This window comes from Saccopteryx leptura, chromosome 1 (assembly GCF_036850995.1).
Source record: "Saccopteryx leptura isolate mSacLep1 chromosome 1, mSacLep1_pri_phased_curated, whole genome shotgun sequence".
Classification (NCBI taxonomy): domain Eukaryota; kingdom Metazoa; phylum Chordata; class Mammalia; order Chiroptera; family Emballonuridae; genus Saccopteryx; species Saccopteryx leptura.
In genome coordinates this window covers 144,336,995-144,357,899 of record NC_089503.1, presented here as the reverse complement: position 1 = coordinate 144,357,899, position 20,905 = coordinate 144,336,995, and the positions used below count along the sequence as shown (strand labels likewise).

At 43.5% G+C, this 20,905-nt stretch overlaps 1 protein-coding gene across 2 annotated transcripts in view; it reads left to right on the top strand.

The window, feature by feature from the left end:
• The first annotated feature begins 11,640 nt into the window (after nt 1–11,640).
• Nucleotides 11,641–20,905, top strand: part of LOC136400352 (survival of motor neuron protein) — a 31,769-nt gene continuing 22,504 nt past the window's right edge. For both annotated transcript variants that reach the window (XM_066376892.1, XM_066376882.1), the window contains exon 1: nt 11,641–11,759. In XM_066376892.1, the coding sequence (XP_066232989.1) occupies nt 11,682–11,759 (78 nt within the window). In that variant the 5' untranslated portion in view covers nt 11,641–11,681. The remainder of the gene's footprint in view (nt 11,760–20,905) is intronic.

The window sequence follows — 20,905 nt, the reverse complement described above, 5'->3', positions numbered from 1 at the left end:
ATAAAGTTAACTTCAATCTTCAAAACACTGTATGATGGTAGTCACAAGGGCAAAAGGAATATAACAGCTTAGGTTACATTCTAATAAAAAAGATAATGAAGAAGTCTGATTGCACCACAAAGATTCTTTATGGGTCTGATATCTGTAATTCTATCTAGAATTTCTACATGGAGTGATAGCCGTGAATACAAAGAGCATTTTATTCTTTAAGCCGTATCCTTTATTTGCTTTCTTAATGAATAATTTCATGTCTAAAATATCTCATGTAGTAGAATAACTTTGGACTTTTAAAGTTAACTCTTATAAATCTAGGGGAAACTACAGTTCCAAATGAACATGGATAGTAGGATAAAGATCTCTGGATTGTAATTAATTATTAAGATATATCCAAACTGAATTTTATTGATTTTTATGGTATTTACTTAATAAATTAATTGTTAAGATAAAGAGTTTTTTATAAAGAGTATTTATATATTAAAGCTGAGGGTTTGATTTTTTTAAGTTTTTTTACTTGTTAGCGAGAGACAGAAAGGGAGAGAGATGAGAAGCATCAACTTGTAGTTGTGTCACTTTAGTTGTTCATCAATTGCTTCTCCTACGTGCCTTGATCAGGAGACTCTAGTTGAGCCAGTAACCCATTGCTCAAGCCAGCGACCTTGGGCTTCAAGCCAACGACCATGGGATCATGGTGATGGTCCCACACTCAAGCCAGCAACTTCAGTGTTTTGAACCTGGGACCTCAGCATCCCAGGTTGCTCTATCCACTGCACAACCACAGGCTGAGGGTTTGATTTTTAACTTCAACATTACCAGACATCACTAGATAGAAAAGAGGAAGAAAATTAAGTGTAATTGCTGAAATATATTAACACTTTAGTTTCTTTTCATGTAGTATATTTAAATAAGATAACTAAAATATCTAAACTTCTAAAGAGGGAAACTGATTAATTGCAAAATATTAAAGGGAAACAACAGGTGAATCATTGTAATAAGTTAATAAAGTTTGTCCCAGTAGAGCCCAAGCTCTACATCGATCAGGTGTCCCTGATTCGACTTCCCCGTGCAGTGGGACACTCCTGCTTATCAGCAGGGCTTGGCAGCCTCTTCGAGACTACTCTAGAGGCGGCTATAAGGATGCTACTGATTAGTGCCGACACTAACTGCCACCACAGGAAATACACGACCGACACACAAGTTAGTTGCAAGAATCACACAGGCAATTTGTTACTCACAAATCCTTTTGGCGTGCCTGGGTACAGTTTAAGGGGGCCTGTCAGTGTGCTCCTCTTGGCTGTCTTTGGTCAGAGCTCAGAACAGCATGGAGACAGTCCACATTCACGTTGGAGTCTGGGCGACTACTTCAGCAGGGGGGGGCCCTCAGCTTTAGTACCTTTTCTGGCCAATGCCTTCTAACAGGTGTCAATCTACAGGATTACCACCTCAAACCACCTTTTTGAAAATTCCTTGCAGAGAGCCCTTTTTATGTTAATCTCCTGTCACATCAAGCCACTTTTAAGATGCTCCTAGGGAAGCTTCTTGTTTATGTTAATTCACAGAGTTATGACATCAAGCCACTTCTTATCTATGTATAACTTCACACACACACTAATGGCCTTGCTCAGAGTCTATTGATCACATATGCACACACTATATTAATTCCTATCCAGATGGCATAACTTTGATTTCCTTAATTAATTTTAATATTATACCTTAATTACTTTTATATATCTTCCATATTTTTTATATTTCTATATATTTAATTACTATAACATTATATTACTACAACAAAGTTAATCCATGTACCAACTTTAGATATTTCTTTGAATTGTTGCCAAAGCAAGATAAAATTTATTTAGACAAAGTACTGCCAAGTTTACAATGTAATTTGAAAAATACCAGAATTTCTGAAACATCCTTATAGACTTTAAAAATACTGTCTTACAGGCCCTGGCCGGTTGGCTCAGCGGTAGAGCGTCGGCCGGGCGTGCGGGGGACCCGGGTTCGATTCCCGGCCAGGGCACATAGGAGAAGTGCCCATTTGCTTCTCCACCCCACCCCTCCTTCCTCTCTGTCTCTCTCTTCCCCTCCCGCAGCCAAGGCTCCATTGGAGCAAAGATGGCCCGGGCGCTGGGGATGGCTCCTTGGCCTCTGCCCCAGACGCTAGAGTGGCTCTGGTCTCGGCAGAGCGACGCCCAGGATGGGCAGAGCATCGCCCCCTGGTGGGCAGAGCATCGCCCCTGGTGGGCGCGCTGGGTGGATCCTGGTCGGGCGCATGCGGGAGTCTGTCTGACTGTCTCTCCCCGTTTCCAGCTTCAGAAAAAAAAAAATACTGTCTTACATCATCCTTAACAGAAGGTAGTGCATTATTATTAGCAATCTTTGTAATTCCTGCTGAAAATAAGAGGGAGCAGCTGCTACTGTCCAAGGTAGTATACTGAGGTCAGTTTCATCAGTTACTTGATTCCCTTTGAATGCCATTTTCTATTAGTGACAGAATTGTTATTCATTTATCAAACTAGATTGTTTTTGAAAATTGGGCTAAAAGGGAATATTGATAACTGGCATTATTTTCCTAATTTTTAAAAAATATATTTTGGCCTGACCTGTGGTGGCGCAGTGGATAAAGCGTCAACCTGGAAACGCTGAGGTTGCCGGTTCAAAACCCTGGGCTTGCCTGGTCAAGGCACATATGGGAGTTGATGCTTCCTGCTCCTCCCCCCTTCTCTCTCTCTCTTCTCTCTCTCTCTCCTTTCTAAAATGAATTAAAAATATATATATATTTTGGCCCTGGCCAGGTAGCTCAGTTGGGCATTGTCCTGATATGCCAAGATTGTGGGTTTGACCCCCAGTCAGAGCACATACAGGAATCAACCAATGAATGCATAAATAAGTGGAACAACAAATTGATGTTTTTCTCTTCCCCACTAAAATTATTAATTTTTGTGTGTGTGTGTGTGTGTGTGTGACACAGAGAGAGAAACAGAGGGAGGGACAGACAGGCAAAAAGGGAGAGAGATGAGAAGTATCAATTCTTCGTTGCGGCTCCTTAGTCTCCGTAGTTGTTCATGGATTGCTTTCTTATTCATATGTGCCTTGACCAGGGGGCTACAGCAGAGCAAGTAACCCCTTGCTCAAGCCAGCGACCTTGGGCTTCAAGCCAGTGACCTTGGACTCATGCCAGCGACCATGAGGTCATGTCTATAATCCCATGCTCAAGCTAACGACCCTGTGCTCAAGCTGGTGAGCCCACACTCAAGCCAGATGAGCCCATGCTCAAGCTGGCATCCTTAAGGTTTCATTTTTTTGGGGGGGTCTCGTCCGGGATTCCTTAGGGTTTCAAATCTGGGTCCTCTGGGTCCCAGTCCAACGCTCTATCCACTGCACCAGGCTTTTTAAAAGTTTTTAAGAAAATAGCCTGACCTGTGGTGGTGCAGTGGATAAAGCATAGACCTGAAATGCTGAGGTCGCCAGTTCAAAACCCTGGGCTTGCCCGGTCAAGGCACATATGGGAGTTGATGGTTCCTGCTCCTCCCCACTTCTATCTCTCTCTCTCTCCTCTAAAAAATGAATAAATAAATAAAAATAATTTTAAAAAATAAAGTTTTTAAGAAAATAAACTTTAGGCTCTGGTGAGGAGTTCAGTTGGTTCAAGTTTTATCCTGACATGACAAGGTTGCAGGTTCAGTCCTTAGGATACATACAAGAATCAACCAATGAAGGCATGAATAAGTGTAACAATAAAAATGATGTTTTTCTCTGTCCCTGTCTCTCTCCCTTCTCTTTCTAAAAGTAAATAAATAAAGCCTGATCAGTAGTGTCACAGTGGATAAGGTGTCAACCTGGCATGCTGAGGACCCAGGTTCAAGTCCCAAGGTCATTGGTTTGAGCACAGGTTCACCAGGTTGAGCGCAGGGCCATTGGATTGAGCATGGGATCATACATGATCCCATTGTCGCTGGCTTGAGCCCAAAGGTCACTGTTCTGAAGCTCAAGGTCACTGATTTGAGCCTAAGGTCGCTGACATGGATGGAGCCTGCCCCCACCTAATCAACAAACAACCAAAGAGCCACAACTACATGTTGATTCTTCTCATATCTTTTCCTTCCTGTTACTCTGTCTCTCTGTTTCTCTCTCTCAAATGAAAAAAATCAATAAATAAAAATTTTAAATAAAAAGAATAAACCTTATTAAAAAAAATATATATATATATATATATATATGCCCAGGGTGGGCAAAGTAGGTTTACAGTTATACTACAAATAATACAATAATTAGTAATATACAAGAATAAGCTGTTTTGCACCTGCACAAGTGTAAACCTACTTTTGCCCACTCTTGTATCTATATTTCGCTCTTTTTCCCTACGTTTTTATTGATGGCAAGAGTTTACCCACTTCTAGAAAATGACAGTCTATTTTTGTATTTTCAAGTTTCACCTTATAAAAGGAGCTTTGCTTTTTTTTTTTTTTTGTATTTTTCTGAAGCTGGAAACGGGGAGGCAGTCAGACAGACTCCCATATGCACCCGACCGGGATGCACCCGGCACGCCCACCAGGGGGCGATGCTCTGCCCATCTGGGGTGTCGCTCTGCTGCAATCAGAGCCATTCTAGCGCCTGAGGCAGAGGCCATAGAGCCATCCTCAGCGCCCGGGTCAACTTTGCTCCAATGGAGCCTTGGCTGCGGGAGGGGAAGAGAGAGACAGAGAGGAAGGACAGGGGGAGGGGTGGAGAAGCAGATGGGCGCTTCTCCTGTGTGCCCTGGCCGAGAATTGAACCCCGGACTCCTGCACGCCAGGCCAACGCTCTACCACTGAGCCAACCGGCCAGGGCCAGGAGCTTTGCTTTTTAAGGCAGATGCACCACTGCTATTAGTTTTGAGTCTAAAATCTGTTTTAAAACTATTGAATTTTAAAAAGCATACCTGGCCAGACAGCTCAGTTGTTTAGAGCAGTCATCCTGAAGCACAGAGGTTGCTGCTTTGATCCAGGTCAGGGTATATAGAGGAACAGATTGCTGTTTCTGTCTGTCTGTCTGTCTCTCTCTCTCTCTCTCTCTAAATATATACAATTTTCATTTGTCAATTATACTTCTAAGGCTGATGAGGGACAAAAACATATCCCTAAAGTAAAAACTTAATATAAAATTGGCTCTGGCAATCAGATGATGAGATTTGTACATTTTTCCATTTGTGTCATGGTTTTAACATATATCAAAATAAGCAGGAAGTATGTCAACTTCTTTAGGTAAATTCCTAATTGCCTTTGGTAATGAAGATCTATTAACACCAAAAGTCAATTAAAGATTGAATTATTAGGCTCTGCCGGTTGGCTCAGTGGTAGAGCATCGGCCTGGCGTGCAGGAGTCCTGGGTTTGATTTCCGGCCAGGGCACACAGGAGAGGCGCCCATCTGCTTCTCCACCCCTCCCCCTCTCCTTCTTCTCTGTCTCTCTCTTCCCCTCCCGCAGCCAAGGCTCCATTGGAGCAAAGTTGACCCGGGCGCTGAGGATGGCTCCAAGGCCCCTGCCTCAGGCGCTAGAATGGCTCTGCTTGCAACAGAGCAATGCCCCAGATGGGCAGAGCATCGCCCCCTGGTGGGCATGCCGGGTGGATCCCGGTCGGGCGCATGCGGGAGCCTGTCTGACTGCCTCCCCGTTTCCAACTTCAGAAAAATACAAAAAAATGTTTTTTTGAATTATTTTTGTGATTGTCAATCATAGTTTTCCATCAGATCAAAACTGAATAAGAACATTTTAAAACTGCCTCCTACAGCTTCCTCTGCTAAAGTACTTGCTATATAATAATAATGTATTGAAAAATGTTCTTTCCAAATGGCCAAGTCATGAAAATGTCACCGAGATAATTAGAATGACTAGAAGTTGCTCATATGCACTTCCCTATGAATTACAGAAAGATTTAAAATTTGGAGGCTTTTTTTTTTTTTTCATTTTTCTGAAGCTGGAAACAGGGAGAGACAGTCAGACAGACTCCCGCATGCGCCCGACCGGGATCCACCCGGCACGCCCACCATGGGGCGATGCTCTGCCCACCAGGGGGCGATGCTCTGCCCCTCCGGGGCGTCGCCATGTTGTGACCAGAGCCACTCTAGCGCCTGAGGCAGAGGCCACAGAGCCATCCCCAGCGCCCGGGCCATCTTTGCTCCAATGGAGCCTTAGCTGCGGGAGGGGAAGAGAGAGACAGAGAGGAAAGTGCGGCGGAGGGGTGGAGAAGCAAATGGGCGCTTCTCCTGTGTGCCCTGGCCGGGAATCGAACCCGGGTCCCCCGCACGCCCGGCCGACGCTCTACCGCTGAGCCAACCGGCCAGGGCCAAAATTTGGAGGCTTTAAAAATTATTTTTTCCATTGATTCGAAGGGGGGGGGAAGAGAGAGAAAAGCATCAATTTGTTAATTGTTTCATTTAGTTGTGCACTTATTTTTTTTTTTTAATTTTTTTATTTATTCATTTTAGAGAGGAGAGACAGAGAGGAGAGAGAGACAGAGAGAGAGAAGGGGGGAGGAGCTGGAAGCATCAACTCCCATATATGCCTTGACCAGGCAAGCCCAGGGTTTTGAACCGGCGACCTCAGCATTTCCAGGTCGACGCTTTATCCACTGCGCCACCACAGGTCAGGCTAGTTGTGCACTTATTGATTGCTTCCCATACATACCTTGACCAGGAATCCAACCCACAACCTTTGGGCAGTATGACAACACTCTACCCACTGAGCCACCCCACCAGGGCCACAACTTTGCTTCTTAAAAACAAAAACTTTTTGGCCCTGGCCGGTTGGCTCAGCGGTAGAGCGTCGGCCTAGCGTGCGGAGGACCCGGGTTCGATTCCCGGCCAGGGCACACAGGAGAAGCGCCCATTTGCTTCTCCACCCCTCCGCCGAGCTTTCCTCTCTGTCTCTCTCTTCCCCTCCCCCAGCCGAGGCTCCATTGGAGCAAAGATGGCCCGGGCGCTGGGGATGGCTCCTTGGCCGCTGCCCCAGGTGCTAGAGTGGCTCTGGTCGCAACATGGCAACGCCCAGGATGGGCAGAGCATCGCCCCCTGGTGGGCAGAGCGTCGCCCCTGGTGGGCGTGCCGGGTGGATCCCGGTCGGGCGCATGAGGGAGTCTGTTTGACTGTCTCTCCCTGTTTCCAGCTTCAGAAAAATGAAAAAAACAAACAAACAAACAAAAAAAAAAACTTTTTACAAAGCGCTCATTAGCTAATAGTACACATTGAAAGTTCACAGGTAGCCTGCTATTGCACCATTTGCCCAGGAAAATTGAGATTTAAATTTTTTATTATAATATAGCTTTTATAGAAGTATTTTCCATGTCACATACTACTCTTGCTACTTTATCAGTTGGACGTGACTTAGCTTATTGGTATATGAGTGCAGGAACATTTCCCTGCAGTATAGTTTGTTGCAGCCATTCTCCACAGTTGTGAGTTTGTAAGAAATTGTCTACTGGACCTGACCAAGTGGTAGTGCAGTGGATAGAGCATTGACGTGGGACATTGAGGTCCCAGGTTCAAATCCCCAAGGTAGCCGACTTGAGCACGGGCTCATCTAGCTTGACAGCAGAGTCACTAGATTGAGCATGGGATCATCAACATGATCCCAAGGTCACTGGCTTAAGCAAGAGGTCACTGGCTCAGCTGGAGCTCCTCGGTCAAGGCACATAGGAGAAGCAATCAATGAACAACTCAAGTGTCACAAGTGCAAGCTAATGCTTCTCATCGCTCTTCATTCCTCTCTCTCTCTCTCTCTCTCTTCCTCTCTCTCTCTTTCTCTCTCTCTCTAAAAAAAGAAATTGACATTCTGGTTAAGGAATCTTCCCAAGGTTACTAGCTAGTAAATGGCAAGTTAAGGATATGGACTCAGCAGACTGAATACAGAGCTTCCAGAGTTTATTTTCATACTTATTGACATCTTTGTTTTTTTCCTCTATGAATAACTTGTTTTTACCTTTGCCTATCTTACTGTTTTTACTGTTAATTTGACAACACTTTTTTTTTATAATATGTAAGGAATATTAATATTTTCTTACATGTTACAAATATTTTCTAAACTTTCTGTTTATTTATATTGCTTTTGTCGAAATTTTTAACTGTGTAATCAAATGTCTAGTTTCTTTATAAGTGAGAATGCAGATTAAACCGCCAGCAGACTTATACAGTGTGACATGGTAAGAAAAAATTTAACATGTTAAAAAAAATTTTTTTTAAACAAATACTTATTTTTCACAGTTCTAGAGGCTGGGAAGCCCAAGATCAAGGTACCAGCTTGGTTGAGTTTGTTGAAGGCCCTTTTCTGGGTTGCAGACTGCTAACTTCTTGCTGTGTCCTCACATAGTGGATCTAAAATTTTAAATGTGAACTTGAATGTTGTTATTTGGGTGAAATAGGTGGAATGAGTGGTGGTGGTGGTAGTGGAGGAGGAATACTCTCGAATTAACTGGTTACAGTATCCATCTCCTTTATTGCTTACTCCTCAACTCATTTACATTACCTGCCTGACCTACAAAAGGTATTTAATTTTCACTCCTTGCATGGTTTCTTGTTTCTATCTTAAGATCTCACTTATTCCAAGTTTATAAAAATTACCTAGAATGTATTAGATGCATGATTTGAGGGTAGGAAGTCCAAACTTCACATACTAGATGACTAATTATATCTAGGTTGTTTATGAATTATACTGCCATTTGCCCATTGCATCATTCAAATATTCTTCCAAAATATCATTTGGCGTTTTTAACTTTCGGCTGCTCTACCAGTTTGGTGTGCACTTTTACATGCAAATCACTGACACGTCTCTGATCTCTTGACCCTAGATCCTGAAGAAAGGTAAAATTAAGGAACTAATTGGTTTTGCCCTTGTCTTTGGTTTATTCACTATTTCACAAGACAATTCCAATATATGTTACTCAAATTGGAAATCTGATCACTAATTATTTGAATTCTTTATATGATTATGGGCAAGAGTCATTAAAGATAGGTTTTTTTGTTTGTTATAAATTGCATTTGCACCCTGGCCTGTTGGCTCAGTAGTAGAATATCAACCTGCCATGTGAAAGTCCCAGGTTTGATTCCCTGTCAGGGCACACAGGAAAGGCAACTATTTGCTTCTCCCCACCCCTCTGCCCCCAGTCAGCCTGTGCTGAAGATGGCTCCCTGGTGCCTCTATCTCAGGTGCTGAAAGTAGCTCTGTTGCCAACAGCACCAGATAGGCAGAGCATCTGCCCCAGACTGGGTCGTGCAGTGGATCCTGGTGGATGTGCACGCAAGTCTGTATCTGTATCTCCCCAATGGGAACCCTGACAGACTTCAGTTTAAGAAATGCAGGCCTATGGGGGAAGAAGAGGGGAGGGAGAGACGAGGCTGTGCTCTTGGAGGGAGAGTGTGCCCATAAAACTCTTTTAAAACTCTTTCATTACTTTTTAAATTTTATTTACTGACATTAGCAAGTGCAGAGAGGGAAAGGCAGAGGGGGAGGAGCAGAAAGCACCAACTGGTAGTTGCTTCTCACATGTGCCTGGACTTGGCAAGCCCAAGCTCTCCAACCTTGACCTCAGCTTTATCCACTGTGCCAATACAGGTTAGGCCAGTGGTTCTCAAACATTTTGAAGTCAGGGCGCACTTAAAATCCTACAAATAATTGTAGGCTCACTACATACAAATTTCTGAGAAATATGTTATAATTAAGTCAAATATTAAAGAAAAGAAAATAAAGTCCAAGCGTGCTTTTATGGCAATTAAACAAAATAAATACAACAAAATTAAATTTATTTGAACATTAAAAAACATTTTTGTTACATTTTTTGAGTTATGCTTTTTAGAATTTGTAAAAAAGAGGGGTTAAAAAATGACAAAAAGTTATCTTTTTATATATCATATATAGATTCTTTCTCTTTCTTTCTTTCTTTCTTTCTTTCTCTTTCTTTGTATTTTTCTGAAGTTGGAAATGGGAAGACAGTCAGACAGACTCCCTCATGCGCCTGACCGGGATGCTCTGCCCATCTAGGGTGTTGCTCTGTTGAGACCAGAGCCATTCTAGTGCCTGAGGCAGAGGTCATGGAGCCATCCTCAGTGCCCAGGCCAACTTTGCTCCAATGGAGCCTTGGCTGCTGGAGGGGAAGAGAGAGACAGAGAGGAAGGAGAGGGGGAGGGATGGAGAAGCAGATGGGTGCTTCTCCTCTGTGCCCTGGCCGGGAGTCGAACCCGGGACTCCTGCATGCCAGGCCAACGCTCTACCACTAAGCCAACCGGCCAGGGCCTATATAGATACATTCTTAGTAAGATTTAGTAAATTCGGCAGGTCCTGGCATGAATGTGTTAAGTTTTTTCATTCTTGTGTTTACAAGAAACATGAATCTGATGTGTCTTAGCAATTTCTTCAATGTTTGGGCATATATTTGAAAGGCAAATTCTCATTTCTTCATCAATATATTGAAGAATTCCTCTCGTTTTTCTCGTGTTGAGTGCAGAAAACCTCCACCATACATATCATCTTAACTTTACACCAAACAAAAGATAGAAGAAACTCGCCTCCAGTCTTTCCCAGGAACATGGGCAGTGGTGTAAACAATCCAGCACCACAGCTTAACAGCCTTTTGCATCCTAATCAGGCAAGTTAGGTGGGGGTTGGGCAGACTATCAGTTTACAGCCAATTCCCCACACCTCTGTCCCCCCAAAATCTGAACTCCAAACACCCTGTAGGGTTTTTGGTCCCCAACAAGCACATATTTCTCTGAAAATATGGTGCCCCTGGAAATCTTCTAGGGCGCACACTTTGAGAACCACTGGGTTAGGCAATCACTTTTAAAATATATAATTGGTTACCTCTGAACTGATATTTTTTTTTTAGCTTAATCTTTTGTTTGTTTTGTCTTTTGTTTTACAGAGACAGAGAGAAAGTCAGAGAGAGGGATAGACATGGACAGACAGACAGGAATGGAGAGAGATGAGAAGCATCAATCATTAGTTTTTTGTTGGGACACCTTAGTTGTTCATTGATTGCTTTCTCATATGTGCCTTGACCACGGGCCTTCAGCAGACGGAGAAACTGCTTGCTCTAGCCAGAGACCTTGGGTTCAAGCTGGTGAGCTTTTTGCTCAAGCTGGAGAGCTCAGGGTCACGAACCTGGGTCCTCCGCATTCCAGTCTGACGCTTTATCCACTGCGCCACCGCCTGGTCAGGCTGAACTGATTTTTTTAATGGCATTTTTATTTTAATTTTTAAAATTTTTTAATTTTTAATTTTTTTAGAGAGAGGAAGGGAGAGAGCGAGAAAGAGACAGGAACAGCAATCTGTTCCTGTGCATGCCTGTCGGGGATGGAACTTGCAACCTCTGTGTTTCCGGACAATCCAACTATCCGACCAGGGCTGGACTGATTTTTATTGTTTTGCTTAACCCCTATCTTCTATATCACCTGCAGTGAACACTATCTTTTAAGAAAATTTATTGTGCAAAACAAATACACCTTGGTAGAATTACTCTACGAACAAAATTAAAAGTGAAATATAGGATTTACGAGAATACATAAAAGAAAATCAATGAAGACGCAGACCCCTCGTAGAGAGCGCGAAACGCTCCAGGCCACCGTCCTTTTCCGTTCCCAGAGGTCCCGGTGGCGGAAGTCGTCATTCTCAGAGGCACGGAGCCCACGCCGCGCGCCCCTAGGTATCCTCGCTATGGCGATGGGAGGAGGAAGCGGTGGTGGTGTCTCGGAGCAGGGGGATCCCGTGCTGTTCCGGCGCGGCACAGGCCAGGTGAGGTCGTGACCAGCCTGCGTCCCTACGGGCGCCCAGTGCGGACTCCTAGCGCCTCTAGCCGGTCTCTGCGCTTCTCCATCCGCGGGGCGATACTTGGTAGTCTGTTTATTGCAGACCTGTGGTCCGCCTGTTGCTACATCTTTTCCCATCCGGGAACCTCATTAGCTTCCTCTTGCAGCTTGGCTGTGAGCCGAGGCCCTACTGCAACTTACTCGTGCTTTAGTTGGTTCACTGAGACTGGTGCCGTGTGTGGAGGCAAGGAAACCAGTTAGGAATCTAGTGAAACGACTCAGACTCTAATCTGGGTGTTAGCAAAGGAGAACAGAGTACTTGTGTTTTAGATATATTTTTGAAACCAAAGACAAAAAGTGTTGTACATGAATTCGATGATGGAGATTTGAAAGAGGAAAATCAAGGATAACTTCAAGATTGTTCTGAACAATTGAAAAGATAAAGTTAGTTGCCTTTTACGGATGTGCTGAAATGGGGAAGACTGCAATGAACAGGTTTATAAAGGAGAAGATCGGAAATTAGGGTAAAATAGTAGGGGTAAAATCTTAATTGGAGTGAGTTCAAGAGTGGGAGAGGAGAAATTCAAGGCAACATTTGTAAACAAATAGTTCAAAGAGTTTTATTGTGAATAGAAAGTAGAGAGAATTTTATTGTGAATAAAAAGTAGAGTGGCCAATAAATAGATGGAGGTGAAGTGAGGTAAAGAGGATCCTTAATTGGTGGTGTTTATTTCAAAATGGAAGAAACATGTTTCCACATGTTTGTGAGCTGTTAGGAAAAATCCATTGAGGATGGAAACATTGACAATGAAGGAGTCAGAATTGCTGAACTAGTATTTTAGACTAGGTAAGAGGGCATGGATTTGGCCTTTGTTAGGAGCATTGACAGTTGATATGGTGACAGTTATATAGGTACAGATCGGTTGGGAGACTGAAACTTTTCTTTTGATTGTTGCTGTTCTGTCAGTAAAAGAAGGAGGTTTATAAGCTAGGAGTGAGAACAGGGCAGGTGTTGGAGATTTGAGCAGAGAAAAGAAAGGAAGTCTCTAGGAGAGTGGTAAGTGTTGGACTAGGCCCTAGTCACTAGGGAGATGTAGTGGAAGTGTTGCTAAGTCTACTTGAGATTGATGATCATGAGTTTAAAGGAGACTAGACAGCATGATTGTGTCTTTTCACCAGTTAAGTTCACTTCAAGTTTGTGAGGGCAGGCACAGAATTAACTGGTAGTTGAAAACTGCCCCACCAGTGCTGGTGCAGTGCATAGAGTAGCAACCTGGATGCTGATGTCCCAGGTTCAAAACTCCAAGGTCGCCGGCTTGAGTGCAGGCTCACCAGCTTGAGCACCGGGGTTGCTGGCTTGAGCAAGGGGTCACAGACTCTGCTGGAGCCCCCACCTCCTTGTCAAGACATGTATGAGAAGCAAACGGTGAACAACTAAAGTGATGCAACTACAGATTGATGCTTCTCATCTCCCTCCCTCCCCACCCCCTCTCTTGCTTAAAAAAAGAAATTAGCCTGACCTGTGGTGACACAGTGGATAAAGCTTTGACCTGGAACACTGAGGTCATGGGTTTGAAACCCTGGCCTTGCCTGGTCAAGGCACATATGGGAGTTGATGCTTCTTGCTCCTCCTTCCCTCCTTACCTTCTCTCTCCCTCCCCCTCCCTCCCTCCATCCCCCTCTCTAAAATGAACAAATAAAATCTTTTTAAAAAAAGAAATTAATAGAGTTTTACAGGCACACCTTGTTTTATTGGGCTTCACTTTATTGCGCTTCCCAGGTACTGCATTTTTTACAAACTGAAGGCAAAACACTCCACCTCCAAAAGCATTGCAGCTTGCTTTATTGCAATGTTCACTTTATTACAGTGGTCTGACTAAGTGCACAGTATCTCAGGTATGCCTGTAGTTCATACCAAGTGATTTTGAAGAATTGAAATAGAGGGGTACAAAGGAATTATATTCATGATTGACCATGGAATTTAAGCTGATTAAGAAAGGAAGTGGGACCTGACCAGATGATGGCGCAGTGGATAGAGCATCGGACTGGGACGTGGAGGACCCAGGTTCGAGACCCGGAGGTTGCCAGCTTAAGCACAGGCTCATCTGATTTGAGCAAGGCTCACCAGCTTGAGCCCAAGGTTGCTGGTTTGAGCAAGGGGTCACTCGGTCTGCTGTAGCCCCCCAGTCAAGGCATATATGAGAAAGCAATCAATGAACAACTAAGGTGCAGCAATGAAAAATTGATGCTTATCTCTTTCCCTTCCTGTCTGTTCCTATCTGTCCCTCTGTCTCTGTCACAAAAAAACTAAATAAATAAAAGAAAGGTAGTGGGGATATTAGAAAAGTGAGAGACTGTTTAAAAAGTGAATGAATTAATGTTTTGCTGTTCCCAGTGAAGTGGATTGATTGTCATCATCAAACTACTAGAAGGACTAAGTTGTAGATCCTAGAAGGTAATGGTTAGAGAGTAGGATTTATGGAGAGGTTGTAGTTACTGGCCATAATATAATAAAAACTGTATGAAAATTCCATTTGCTTCACATTCTTGCTAACAGTTGGTATGGTCAGTCTTGGGTTAACTTTAGACATTCTAAAAGATATGTAGTGGCATCTTGTGGTTTTAATTAGAAGTGGGTAGCTGAAATTGGGTGGTAGATCATTGATAGAGAAGAATTTAAAGACCTGTAAGGACAAAGTATTGGAAGGATCATCTACATGGGCTCTTTTTTTTTTTTTTTTAATTTTATTTATTTATTTATTTATTTATTTTTTACAGAGACAGAGAGTGAGTCAGAGAGGGATAGACAGGGACGGAAAGAGATGAGAAGCATCAATCATCAGTTTTTCATTGCGACACCTTAGTTGTTCATTGATTGCTTTCTCATATGTGCCTTGACCGCGGGCCTTCAGCAGACCGAGTAACCCCTTGTTGGACCCAGCAACCTTGGGTTCAAGCTGGTGAGCTTTGCTCAAACCAGATGAGCCCATGCTCAAGCTGGCGACCTCAGGGTCTCGAACCTGGGTCCTCTGCATCCCAGTCCGACGCTCTATCCACTGCGCCACCGCCTGGTCAGGCTACATGGACTTTTAAATCAAGAATTACGAAGAGTAGGATTGGTGAGATTACTGAATAAAACTCTCTGGGAATGAGGAGGTATGACCCATATGTTTGTAGATAACTGCAATAAGGGGCATAGTAGACAGTGAACTCTGTTGACAGGATTTTTAAAGCTAGGAGGTTTTAGGGAGAAGGAGGGAGAATAATCTGGAGTAGAAGTGAGGAGCAATGAAGATTTTCCACCACCTCTGGTACAGTGATTTAATGGATACGAGGGAGAAAACATTTCATTTGAGATGGCTGCAAGGAAAGTGGCATTCTCAGAGAATGTCACATTTTAGTTACAGCAAGAAGATAAAGGGCATATTCAGAGAAGAGATTAATTATATAGATATATGAGGTGAGAGTTTGTTGGTTACTCAAGAAAGCACAGTGGAAGTGTCAGTAGTGAGAAGTGGTGAAAGATAACATGAGGGATAACTTGAGAAATCTCGTCTACTGGTGGTGACTGAGAAACATAAAGGCAGCCCTGATGGTATTGATATATATATATATATATATATATATATATATATATATATTTTTTTTTTTTATTTATTTATTTATTTATTTATTTATTTATTTTCATTTTTCTGAAGCTGGAAACAGGGAGAGACAGTCAGACAGACTCCCGCATGCACCCGACCGGGATCCACCCGGCACGCCCACCAGGGGTGACGCTCTGCCCACCAGGGGGCGATGCTCTGCCCATCCTGGGGGTCGCCATGTTGTGACCAGAGCCACTCTAGCGCCTGAGGCAGAGGCCACAGAGCCATCCCCAGCGCCTGGGCCATCTTTGCTCCAATGGAGCCTTGGCTGCGGGAGGGGAAGAGAGAGACAGAGAAGAAAGCGCAGCGGAGGGGTGGAGAAGCAAATGGGCGCTTCTCCTGTGTGCCCTGGCCGGGAATCGAACCCGGGTCCTATATATATATTTTTAATAATTTATTTATTGATTTTTTGAGAGAGGGAAGAGAGAGAGAAAGGAGGGTGGGGAGTGGGAAGCATCAGCTCATAGTAGTTGCTTCTCGTATGTGTCTTGACCCAGCAAGCCCAGGGTTTTGAACTGGCTACCTCAGCATTCCAGATCGACACCATACAGATCAAGCCCTTCTGGTCTTTTTTTTATTGCTCTCTAACAGATCACTCAAAACTTAGTAACTTGAAACAATAATCACTTATTATTTCTCATAGTGTCTGTGGGTTAGGAATTTGTGAAGACCTTGCATTTCTCCTTGAGATTTTTTATGTGGTTGCGTCCACATTAAAGCTGAAGCTGTAATAACTGGGGACTGCAGGCAGAGATTGGCAGGCCATTTCTTTTTCTTTCTTTCTTTTTTCATTTTGATTTTCTTTCTTTCTTTCTTTCTTTCTTTCTTTCTTTCTTTCTTTCTTTCTTTCTTTCTTTCTCTCTCTCTCTCTCTCTCTCTCTCTCTCTCTCTCTTTCTTTCTTTCTTTCTTTCTTTCTTTCTTTCTTTCTTTCTTTCTTTCTTTCTTTCTTTATTTTTGTATTTTTCTGAAGCTGGAAACGGGGAGAGACATTCAGACAGACTCCTGCATGCGCCCGACCGGGATCCACCTGGCACGCCCACCAGGGGGCGACGCTCTGCCCACCAGGGGGCGATGCTCTGCCCACCAGGGGGCAATGCTCTACCCCTCCTGGGCGTCGCTCTGTGGTGACCAGAGCCACTCTAGCGCCTGGGGCAGTGGCCAAGGAGCCATCCCCAGCGCCCAGGCCATCTTTGCTCCAATGGAGCCTCGGCCGCAGGAGGGGAAGAGAGAGAGAGGAAGGAGAGGGGGAGGGGTGGAGAAGCAGATGGGCGCCTCTCCTGTGTGCCCTGGCTGGGAATCGAACCCGGGACCTCTGCACGCCAGGCCGACGCTCTACCACTGAGCCAACCGGCCAGGGCCTGATTTTCTTTTTGACACATTATTGACCGGCAGTTTTGCACAGAAATTATCTCACGTTACTGGCTATTTTTTCGTAATTGAGTATGAGAGTGAAACAATCTGAATAAACTTCATTATACTTTATTTATATTATAGATAATGAATTTAAATGGAACTTTGTACATATCTGCTACATATTATATTTTATACATATTATATATTTTAGTAAATTTTTTTGGTGTGGTATACTGTGTAGTAATCACCTACATGTAATGGTACGCAACATGTTTTGCAAATATATCTGGTTTTGCTGTGCTTTCCTTTTGAAACACACACTTACACGTTCTAGTTGGATTTTTTTTTATACCAAAGTTGGTGTGATATTTTCAGTCTACTCTTCAAAATCATTTTCACTATCAGATCTTATTGCATTTTTTTTGTCGTTTTGTTGATCTAATATCCAACTCATTGCTGTCATCCTATAAACTATCAATTTGTACATCACTACAATATATTTCAAAATCACTCGGACAATCAGATAAAGTGTCTGCATATAATTCATTGAAAAGTTCTTCACCTTCACGATCCATCATGGCTGAAACTTTTGTAATCCTATCATTGCGATAAAAACCTAAATATCAAGAAAAGTCACTTTTTTATAATAAACTGAACACAATTGAAATGATGAAGAAAGATTTTATGGCCCTGGCCGGTTGGCTCAGCGGTAGAGCGTCGGCCTAGCATGCGGAGGACCCGGGTTCGATTCCCCGCCAGGGCACACAGGAGAAGCGCCCATTTGCTTCTCCACCCCTCCGCCGCGCTTTCCTCTCTGTCTCTCTCTTCCCCTCCCGCAGCCAAGGCTCCATTGGAGCAAAGATGGCCCGGGCGCTGGGGATGGCTCTGTGGCCTCTGCCTCAGGCGCTAGAGTGGCTCTGGTCGCAATATGGCGATGCCCAGGATGGGCAGAGCATCGCCCCCTGGTGGGCAGAGCATCGCCCCTGGTGGGCGTGCCGGGTGGATCCCGGTCGGGCGCATGCGGGAGTCTGTCTGACTGTCTCTCCCCGTTTCCAGCTTCAGAAATGAAAAAAAAAAAAAAAAAAAAAAAGAAAGATTTTATAATATCCTTGATATGTACAAACTGCGAGCGTCTAGAAGACAGTTCAAGTATAGATGGCTCCGCACTGTGTTTTTGTTTACTGTACCTTCGATTTTGATTTTATGGTCTCATGCCTGAAGGAGTGGGAAGAAAAGGAGTCTGCATCAGAATATAGAACCGTGTGCTGTCTTTTGAACTTCGACCCTCAGGGCGAAGAGTCACAAATACAATAGTCCAATATTACCCTGAGTTTCAAAAATTGAAATAGCTAATGCAAGTGCAAACACAACTCGTGAGCGGTCAACAACGTTTGGGCATGAAAAACAGTTAACGTGTGAGCAATAAACAATTAAGTGAGAGGAGGAGAGGTAGGCAGACTCCCTCCCACATGCGCCTGGACCGGGATCCACCCGGCAACCCCTGTCTGGGCTGGCGCTAGGACCAACCGAGCTGTCTTCAGTGCCCAGGGCTGCCACTTGAACCAATCAAGCCACTGGCTGTGAGAGGGGGAGAGCGAGAGAGAAGGAGGAAGGGGAGGGGAAGAGAAGCAGATGGGCGCTTCTCATGTGTGCCCGGACTAGGGATCAAACCCAGGATGTCTGCACACTGGGCTGATGCTCTATTCACTGAGCCAACCAGCCGGGGCCTAATATTAAATTTATTTTATTGATTGATTTTAGAGAGGAGGGAGAGAGAAAGAAGTGGGGGAGGAATGGCAAGCATCAACTCTTAGTAGCTTCTCTTATGTGCCTTGACAGGGCAAGTCCAGGGTTTCCAACTGGCCACCTCAGCTTTCCAGGCCAGTGCTTTATTCACTGTGCCACCACAGGCCGTTTCTCTTCTTGTAGTCTCAGGGCTTTTTCATGTGCTCTGGGTGTGGCCTGTTTTGGATTCCCTTGTGCCCCTTTATAATCCTTCCCTCTCATCTCCTGTCCCTAGACAACTGTTGCTCCACTTTCTGTCATCATAGGATAGCTACCATTTTCTAGAACTTTATAAACATAGAATCTAGGATTTTATAAACAGACTTTTTTTTGGGGGGGGGGGGTCTGGCTTCTTTTACTCAGCATAGTTACTTTTGAGTTTCATCTACTTTTTTGTGTACGTCAGTTGTCCATTTTTTTTATTGCTGTAGTATTTTTTTGATTAATATACTAACTATGTTTACGCATTTACTTGTTCATGAACATTGGGTTGTTTTCAGTTTGAAATTGTTACAAATAGTGCTGCCATGAGTATTAGTATAAACGACTTTGTATGAATATATGCTTTCATTTCTCTTGGGTAAATACTTAGATCATTATTTTAACTTAGAAGCTGTCAGACTTTTTCAAAGTGGTTGTAGCTATCGTTTTACATTTCAACTAGCAATGTATTAAAGTCCATTTGCTTCTTCACATCATTGCTAACACTTGGTATGGTCAATCTGGTATTAATTTTAGACATTCAAATAGATGTGTAGTAGCATCTTGTGGTTTTAATTAGCATTTACCTGATGATGATGATGTTGATCATCATTTTATGTGCTTATTTGCCATCTATATATCTTCTTTGGCAAAGTGTCTGTTCAGATCTTTTGCCCATTTTTTTAATTGGCTTGTTTGTTTTGTTTCTGTTGACTTTTAAAAAATGTTTATTAATTTTTATTTTGAGAGAGAGAGAGCAAGGGAGAGAGACAGGAACATCTGTTCCTATGTGTGCTCTGACCAGGATTGAACTGGCAACCTCTGCACTTTGGGACGATGCTCTACCAACTGAGCTATCTGGCCAGGGCTGTTTTAGTTGATATTTGAGAGTTCTTAGGCGTCTAACAGCTGAACCACCCTGAATGCTTCCAACCTTGTGTGCTCTTGGAGAGTTCTTTATATATGGTACATACAACATCTTTATCAAGTAGGTAATTTGCAGATATTTTATCCCAGTTTGTGTTTTGGTTTTTCAGTCTCTTAACTGTCTTTTAGACAAAAATTCTTAATTTTGTTGAAATCTATTTTTTCAGTTTTTGCTTTTTAAAAAATGTTTTTCCCCATTGATTTGAAAAAAAGAGAGAAAAAGTGGAAGAGAGAGGGAGAAGCATCAACTCATTGTTCCATTTGGTTGTGCACTCATTGGTTGCTTCTTGTCAGTGCCCTGACCAGGGATGGAACCTGCAACCTTGGCACATAGGGACAGCACTCTCTGGGCTGCACCACCTGGCCAAGGTCCAATTTTCTTTCTTTCTCTCTTTCTCTTTGCTTGCTTGCTTGCTTGCTTGCTTGCTTCCTTCCTTCCTTCCTTCCTTCCTTCCTTCCTTCCTTCCTCCCTCCCTTCCTCCCTCCCTTTCTTTTCTTTTCTTTTCTTTTCTTTTCTTTTCTTTTCTTTTCTTTTCTTTTCTTTCTTTCTTTCTTTCTTTCTTTCTTTCTTTCTTTCTTTCTTTCTTTCTTTCTTTCTTTCTTTCTCTCTTTCTCTCTTTCCTTTCTTTCTTCTTTCTTGTTTCCCTCCTCCCTCCCTTCCTTCCTTTATTTTATTTTTAAGCAAGAGAGAGAGACAAGAAAGGAGAGACATGAGAATTATCAACTTGTAGTTGCAGCACTTCAGTTGTTCATTGGTTGCTTCTCATATGTGCCTTGACCCAGGGGGCTCTAGCTGAGCCAGTGACCCCTTGCTCAAACCAGCAACCTTGGGCTTTGAGCCAGCTACCTTTGGACTCAAGCCAGTGACTATGGGTTATTGTGTTTGATTCCACACTCAAGCCAGCAACCCCACACTCAAGCCGGATGAGCCCGTGCCCAAGCGGGTGACTGCAGGGTTTCTAACCTGGATTCTCAGCATCCCAGTTCAGTGCTTTATCTACTGTGCCACCACCTGGTCAGGCTCCAGTTTATTCTTTGATGGTTCCTTTGTTACAGGCAATCTAAGGTTGCAAAGATTTTTCCTTTTAAGTTTTTTTCTTTTTTTATGAAGTGAGAGGTGGGGAGGTAGAGAGACAGACTCCCACATGAGTGCCAACCAGGATCTACCCCAGCAAACCCCCTACAGGGCAGTGCTCTGCCCATCTGGAGCCGCTGCTC